This window comes from Oncorhynchus mykiss, chromosome 24 (assembly GCF_057628025.1).
Source record: "Oncorhynchus mykiss isolate SJ-2025 chromosome 24, ASM5762802v1, whole genome shotgun sequence".
Taxonomy (NCBI): Eukaryota; Metazoa; Chordata; class Actinopteri; order Salmoniformes; family Salmonidae; genus Oncorhynchus; species Oncorhynchus mykiss.
In genome coordinates this window covers 18,782,169-18,790,390 of record NC_143045.1, presented here as the reverse complement: position 1 = coordinate 18,790,390, position 8,222 = coordinate 18,782,169, and the positions used below count along the sequence as shown (strand labels likewise).

General features: G+C 45.3%; 1 protein-coding gene across 1 annotated transcript in view; it reads right to left on the bottom strand.

Annotated features, from left to right (window-relative positions):
• Positions 1–276: 276 nt before the first annotated feature.
• LOC110503912 (TNF receptor-associated factor 4) overlaps positions 277–8,222 on the bottom strand; it is a 54,007-nt gene continuing 46,061 nt past the window's right edge. Inside the window, exons 5-7 of the mRNA XM_021582546.3 lie at positions 4,711–4,872; positions 3,668–3,823; positions 277–2,915 (exon numbers count right to left, since the gene is read on the bottom strand). Of these exons, the coding sequence (XP_021438221.2) occupies positions 2,283–2,915; positions 3,668–3,823; positions 4,711–4,872 (951 nt within the window). The 3' untranslated portion in view covers positions 277–2,282. The remainder of the gene's footprint in view (positions 2,916–3,667; positions 3,824–4,710; positions 4,873–8,222) is intronic.

Sequence of the window (8,222 nt, the reverse complement as noted above, 5' to 3'; positions counted from 1 at the left end):
ATGTAACATTTGCTGTAGTTTCAGACAAGTGAAGGTATCTGCCCATGAGACAGCTGAGCCAGGAACTGTATCTAGTTTGGTCTACTGTATGTGCTACAAGCCAAGCAGAATCATCAATGCGATCAGTAAAACATTTTGAGGGGGGGAAATGTAAACAACGAGAGGCCAAACTGCCTGACAAAATGTGGATGAAAGCAGAGAGCTCAGTAGGTGATGCAAACACTCAGACATACAACTACATAAAGAGTATATATAGCAGCATTGTGAAGCAAGAGGTAATAGATAGTATTTTATTTTAAAAGAGAAATTGAGAAGCACTCATCAATCAACATATTAAAACATTTTTGCCATCTAGTTAATCAAGCTTACGTGATGGCCGCCCTAAAATAAATACTTTAAAAACGAAATACAGACACAATATATGTGAGATCCAAACGAAACAAACAAACCAATTATTCAGATTCAGAAGAGATTCAACTTTAAAAACTGTCCATAAAATCCCCAAGCTCAACCCTAACTCGCCAACAAAAAGTTGTATTAAACATTAAAGTACTTTGCAAAATACATAATCTTACAAAATGTTTTTTTTTTTTTTTTACTTTAAAATCACTGTAAAATATTGGCTGGTATTATAACAAGAAACCAGGTATTTTCATGTAGAATAAAAAAAACGACAGAATGTGCTTCTGCATTTTTTACATCAGTATTATTCACATTATGTCATGAATGTTTGATCAAGTCCTCCACTGCGGGTGTTACTGGTCTGATGGAGCCTCTGACTGGTGTATTGCACATGGCTGCTCCTCTTCAACCTCTCCTTATGGCAAGCTTACGTGCTGAAGTGAAGATGCCCGCTGGTGGCCATGGTAACAAGCAGCGCCACACTATTAAGATGCAGTCTTTTCCGAGGCACCCACACGTCATTCTCAGGAGAGGATCAAGGCAAAAAGCATCTTTCAAACAGCCCCTATGCCCACCTGAGCTGAGTAAAAACAATGAATGCACTTCAGTTCACAGCCCTCCGTTAAGCTAATTCACTCCAATGTCTTTCTGTCCATGACACATTATTCACAAATGTTGCTCACATTTTTCAAATATAAAAAGAATTTGGTTCCGTTTAACAGTTCCTCCACTGCAAAAAAGCTCTCAGTATCAAGGGAGAAGATTTCAAGAATACAGGTTACAGTACACAAATGTGGTCCACGTTGTATCGCATTGACAGATGCATGTTTTTCTGTTGATGTCTTGAGCTCATCTCTCCCCAACCTACATACCAAGACCTCATGGCTTTCCCTTCACACTTTAGTGCACATGTACCATATCACCCCTTGACAGGACTGAGTGGATTCAATTCTACCCATTCAAAGACCGTCATACTGTACATTAGCATCTTTGACCAGCAAAGTATAGGAACCCATCTACTGTATCTATCTTCTCAGGACCCCACAGGAGATGTATTTTAGAGGCTTATAAATCTGCCTGTGACAAATTGTTTTTTGTCTAAAGATCATGATCCTCTCCTTCTAAGCATTATAGAATGTGCCAAATTACGAATTGTAGACAAAGAGTGATAGAAGAGTGACAAGAAGAAACACACTTAATTCACAGCTGTAATATTGTTTGCTGACAAAGGGCTTAACAGCAATCTCAAATGTGCTAACCAAGAGCTTTGAATTTGTTAAAGGATCAGTGGGAGATACTATAAGAGCATGTAAACAAACGGCAGTTGGGCTTGAGAGTGTGATGAGCTTCTTCCACTAGCCTGAGCTTTGCCCTATTCTTTGGACCGCTCGTGATTAGATGGGATGGTTCGAACCAGAGCCAAACATTATTTCTAAGTGCAAAGGCTTAAGAACGCCTTCCAGCCCCAGAACATCTCTCAATCATTTCTTAATATTTACATCTGTGCTGTAGAAAAACAACAAAATATAACTTAAAATAAACTTTCTAGGCACTGTCGATTTCCAAGGCTTTTTGTTGCAGATTGAGAAGAAAAATGTTAGAAAATAAACATTTACAAATAAGAATCAGAGAGTGATGGTTTCTGCAGACCTAACACTTAGAACTCTCTACCATTTAAATATAGCGGGATCCTCTAGTCCAGTCCTCCAACACAAGCCAACAGACAAGCAGCTCCTACAGTGGAGTGGCTATATGGATATGGACAGTCAGTCAGTGTCTAAAGAATAAGTGTGGAGAAGTTCTCAAGGTAAGTGTCATATCAGTCTCAAGCCTGTCTTTCACCCTCCCGTCCCTCCTGATAAACCAAAACCAGCTATCCCTCAGGCCATGATCTTCTGGGGGATCTCTATGGAAGCCTTGAGGAAGAGGGAGTTGTCTCGGACATAGTTCCTCTTCTTGATCTCGTCGTGGGAGATGAACTTGGGGTAGCCGAAGCCCAGGGTGCTCTCATCCAGCGAGTTACGGGTGCTGCACGGCTTCTGGAAGTTCTTCCAGTTGGGGTCAGGGTTGAAGGTCTCTGTGATGTGTTGGGGCTTGGACAACGACGGGTCGCTCTGGTCCATGATGGAGAAGGTCACCTTGTATGAGAAGGGCCACTCGAGCAGGTTGTCGTACTCCCCCGGCAGCACCCGGATGTAGATAGACAGGTGCGAGCCTTCCCCACTCCCGTTACCATTGAGAAACGCAGACACCTGCAGCTTGTAGCCGTAGCGATGGGTGTAGAAGGGCGGGCTGAAGAACTCATGGTTGTTCCGAAGCTTGGCCTCCTGGAGTTTCCGGGAGTAATCGCTGAGCTTCCAGATGAGCACTCCATCGTTGCTAACTGACAGCTCCTCCATCTCCCTCCGCAGCTCAAGGATCTCCTGCCGCTGGCGCCCCACCAGGCTGCACATCATGGTCAGGTGGGACTTGGTCGTGTCCTCCAGGTGACGCCCGATCGCCAGTTTTGGGCACTGCAAGAAGAGAGGAGAGACTAGTTAGGGAGACGTCACTCACTGTGTGTAGCAAGGAGGGTGAAACTCTGTATAGTACAAACGCTGTATAGAAATATGTTGGATTTAATAATGTGGCACAGCACACTAGATTGTTTTGTCTGTTTGAGTTTCACATTCAAGCCTGTGGCCGTCTGCTAATCAGCTGCTCTTTTGGGAGCCCTGCCATACACATTTGTGTTTGGTGTACTGAACATCTGCACGCTTGGTTGTACTCTCTATCCTGATGCATTTTGTCAGACCATCTGCATTGCTATGGACTGAGCTTTCCAAACGCCCATTTCAAACACAAAGCATGAAGCCTGTCTGCTCTGACTCTGGGAGCTCTCCATATTTTCTCAGATTGACGTCAGTTTCAAAAATAGACTAAAATGCGCTGTCATAGCAGAGAAAACGTGTGACTCTCATTAAAATAGAGCCTAGAGGCAGGACAGGCAGACGGCTCTGTATGTTGAAGACAATCATCCCCTTGGACATAAGTTACAGGGTTTCAACTCAACCGGAGCATGAAGCATAATAATCCAAATATAATTTTGGAAATATGCACAAAAAACTACCCGAGAGTGGAAAAATGATTAAACGTGACATCAATAAAGCAGTGGGCAGTAATGAGAAATAAAACTATGCCTCTTGCAAAAAGCTAGAATCAAAGTTTTTCTCTTTGAGGGTCTGAAGTAATGAAAACCAGCTAGAGAGCAGCAGGTCAGCCTTACCCTGTGTTTGCAGCCGGCATCTTTGAAGGGGCAGAGGATGAGGGCACTGCCACAGTTCTCCTTCACGTGATTGGCCAAGTCCTCCCGGGCTATGTTGGGGGTGCCACACTGGTTTGGACATGCGACTGGAAACCGAGGGCAGTGGTACTGATGGTTCTGGAGGGTAGAAAAAAGTTATTACATTTATTACATTCATTTGACATAGACAGTGCACATCAATCAACATTTCTGGAAATGTACCAGATTTAGACAGCCAGATAGATAAAAAATATATTGGGATCAGAATTTCTTTATCAACAAAATGCGCTCTGTGTGTCATGCAAGCATCTTTGCCACCAATTAAGAGAAAGAGCATCGACAAGACAACATGAAGCCCTTTGCACAGCAAAATCACTGTATGAGTGATTAAGAAACGCAGTGTATCATATTGAACTAATGGCTGTCTATTAAAATGTATGAATGAGATAAACGAGTTGATTATGGAGCTGAACTCATAAAGCATGTGCTCTGAGAGGGAGACATGATGAATAAACTGTGGGTATGAGAGGAGAGTGGCTGGCCGGCCGCTGGGCCTGAGGACAGGATGTGTGCAGAGAGGTGACAGGTGCTGCCGGGGGTGGGCAATGCCAGCACAAACAGCAGCAGGCACAGCGGGCTGGCACAGAGTAGTGGGCACCATGAAAGCCAGTGTTCATGCAGCTGTGGGCCCAGGGCCATCCCACTCTACAGAGACTGAGAACCCTCCTTCATCCAGGACAGACTGCACTGTTCCTTCATCACACACAGTGAAATAGGGGAAGGACTCATAACAAACCTCCGGAATAAACCTTCAAAACACTTCATTCTCACAGGTCTGAGTTTGGGCACTAATTTAGGTCTGGCCTTCCAAGCAGTAATACAAATACTACATTGATGGAAAATAAAATCAAGTGATGACAAATGTGATTGTAAAACAGGATATGCAGGAGAATGTAGGGAAGGAAGAAGGAAGAATTCCTAGAGCTTGTTCGGTCAGAGGAGGTGTGTTGATGTTGTTGACTAACCTGGATGGTGTCGAAGACAAACTCCTTGCCACAGTACTTGCAGGGCTGCGTGCGCTTGGGACACTCAGCCAGACTGTGCTGGGACAGGAGGCGGCGCATCATCCGCGCACCACACTTGTTCTCACAGTACACACTCTCCTGGGGACAGATACCCTGATGGTTCTGGGAGAGAAGACAGGACACACACACAGGTCACAACACAAGCAGTGACATCATCACAACCAACTAAAATACCAGCAAAACTACTAGTAAAACCTGCGAGCTTCCAGCGCAGTTCATCATTATTGTGACCCGTTTCAAGAAGCTAGTCGTATGTCACACGTCACTACTTCACAGGAGAGGCATTTGAAAGTCAACTTTTTTTTAAATCAAAATTATTAAATTTTTGCATAAATGTTTTCTGGAACATGTGAACTTTCATGTGCCTTAATAACAAACGTGTACGCCATCTGTAAATACAGCCTGGGCTCAAACCCAGAGTCTCTGGTAGCACAGCTAGCCGCAGTGCCTTAGACCACTGCGCCACTCAGGAGGCCTCCTGATGGACTACTTTCTGGAGAACTATCGTGCCATGCTGACTCTCTCGGACTCTAAAAATGAATCAGACGATGAGGAAATACCTGATTTAGGTAAAAACCTTTTCATTGAACCAGACATTATAGAGTCTTCTCAAATCAAATCAAATCAAATTTGATTTGTCACATACACATGGTTAGCAGATGTTAGTGCGAGTGTAGCGAAATGCTTGTGCTTCTAGTTCCGACAATGCAGTAATAACCAACAAGTCATCTAGCTAACAATTCCAAAACTACTACCTTATAGACACAAGTGTAAGGGGATAAAGAATATGTACATAAAGATATATGAATGAGTGATGGTACAGAGCGGCATAGGCAAGATACAGTAGATGGTATTGAGTGCAGTATATACATATGAGATGAGTATGTAAACAAAGTGGCATAGTTAAAGTGGCTAGTGATACATGTATTACATAAGGATGCAGTAGATGATATAGAGTACAGTATATACATATACATATGAGATGAGTAAAGTAGGGAACATTATATTAGGTAGCATTGTTTAAAGTGGCTAGTGATATATTTTACATCATTTCCCATCAATTCCCATTATTAAAGTGGCTGGAGTTGAGTCAGTGTGTTGGCAGCAGCCACTCAATGTTAGTGGTGGCTGTTTAACAGTCTGATGGCCTTGAGATAGAAGCTGTTTTTCAGTCTCTCGGTCCCAGCTTTGATGCACCTGTACTGACCTCGCCTTCTGGATGATAGCGGGGTGAACAGGCAGTGGCTCGGGTGGTTGCTGTCCTTGATGATCTTTATGGCCTTCCTGTGACATCGGGTGGTATAAGTGTCCTGGAGGGCAGGTAGTTTGCCCCCGGTGATGCGTTGTGCAGACCTCACTACCCTCTGGAGAGCCTTACGGTTGTGGGCGGAGCAGTTGCCGTACCAGGTGGTGATACAGGATACAGGATACAGGATACAGGATGCTCTCGATTGTGCATCTGTAGAAGTTTGTGAGTGCTTTTGGTGATAAGCCGAATTTCTTCAGCCTCCTGAGGTTGAAGAGGCGCTGCTGCGCCTTCTTCACGATGCTGTCTGTGTGGGTGGACCAATTCAGTTTGTCTGTGATGTGTACGCCGAGGAACTTAAAACTTACTACCCTCTCCACTACTGTTCCATCGATGTGGATAGGGGGGTGTTCCCTCTGCTGTTTCCTGAAGTCCACAATCATCTCCTTAGTTTTGTTGACGTTGAGTGTGAGGTTATTTTCCTGACACCACACTCCGAGGGCCCTCACCTCCTCCCTGTAGGCCGTCTCGTCGTTGTTGGTAATCAAGCCTACCACTGTTGTGTCGTCCGCAAACTTGATGATTGAGTTGGAGGCGTGCGTGGCCACGCAGTCGTGGGTGAACAGGGAGTACAGGAGAAGGCTCAGAACGCACCCTTGTGGGGCCCCAGTGTTGAGGATCAGCGGGGTGGAGATGTTGTTGCCTACCCTCACCACCTGGGGGCGGCCCGTCAGGAAGTCCAGTACCCAGTTGCACAGGGCGGGGTCGAGACCCAGGGTCTTGAGCTTGATGACGAGCTTGGAGGGCACTATGGTGTTAAATGCCGAGCTGTAGTCGATGAACAGCATTCTCACATAGGTATTCCTCTTGTCCAGATGGGTTAGGGCAGTGTGCAGTGTGGTTGAGATTGCATCGTCTGTGGACCTATTTGGGCGGTAAGCAAATTGGAGTGGGTCTAGGGTGTCAGGTAGGGTGGAGGTGATATGGTCCTTGACTAGTCTCTCAAAGCACTTCATGATGACGGAAGTGAGTGCTACGGGGCGGTAGTCGTTTAGCTCAGTTACCTTAGCTTTCTTGGGAACAGGAACAATGGTGGCCCTTTTGAAGCATGTGGGAACAACAGACTGGGATAGGGATTGATTGAATATGTCCGTAAACACACCAGCCAGCTGGTCTGCGCATGCTCTGAGGGCGCGGCTGGGGATGCCGTCTGGGCCTGCAGCCTTGCGAGGGTTGACACGTTTAAATGTTTTCCTCACGTCGGCTGCAGTGAAGGAGAGTCCGCATGTTTTAGTTGCGGGCAGTGTCAGTGGCACTGTATTGTCCTCAAAGCGGGCAAAAAAGTTATTTAGTCTGCCTGGGAGCAAGACATCCTGGTCCGTGACGGTGCTGGTTCTCTTTTTGTAATCCGTGATTGACTGTAGACCCTGCCACATACCTCTTGTGTCTGAGCCGTTGAATTGAGATTCTACTTTGTCTCTATACTGACGCTTAGCTTGTTTGATTGCCTTGCGGAGGGAATAGTTACACTGTTTGTATTCGGTCATGTTTCCAGTCACCTTGCCCTGATTAAAAGCAGTGGTTCGCGCTTTCAGTTTCACGCGGATGCTGCCATCAATCCACAGTTTCTGGTTTGGGAATGTTTTAATCGTTGCTATGGGAACGACATCTTCAATGCACGTTCTAATGAACTCGCACACCGAATCAGCGTATTCGTCAATGTTGTCGTCTGACGCAATACGGAACATATCCCAGTCCACGTGATGGAAGCAGTCTTGGAGTGTGGAATCAGATTGGTCGGACCAGCGTTGAACAGACCTCAGCGCGGGAGCTTCTTGTTTTAGTTTCTGTCTGTAGGCAGGGATCAACAAAATGGAGTCGTGGTCAGCTTTTCCGAAAGGAGGGCGGGGCAGGGCCTTATATGCGTCGCGGAAGTTGGAATAGCAATGATCCAAGGTTTTTCCCGCCCTGGTTGCGCAATCGATATGCTGATAAAATTTAGGTAGTCTTGTTTTCAGATTAGCCTTGTTAAAATCCCCAGCTACAATGAATGCAGCTTCCGGATATATGGATTCCAGTTTGCAAATGATGAAAGTAATAGGGAAGAAATAGCGATCAGTGTTGTTGTCATGGAAGAAGTTGACTAAGTTTTGAAATCAGTGGAATGCCCAGTACAGTATGATTGCAAATGCAAAGGAAGTCGAAA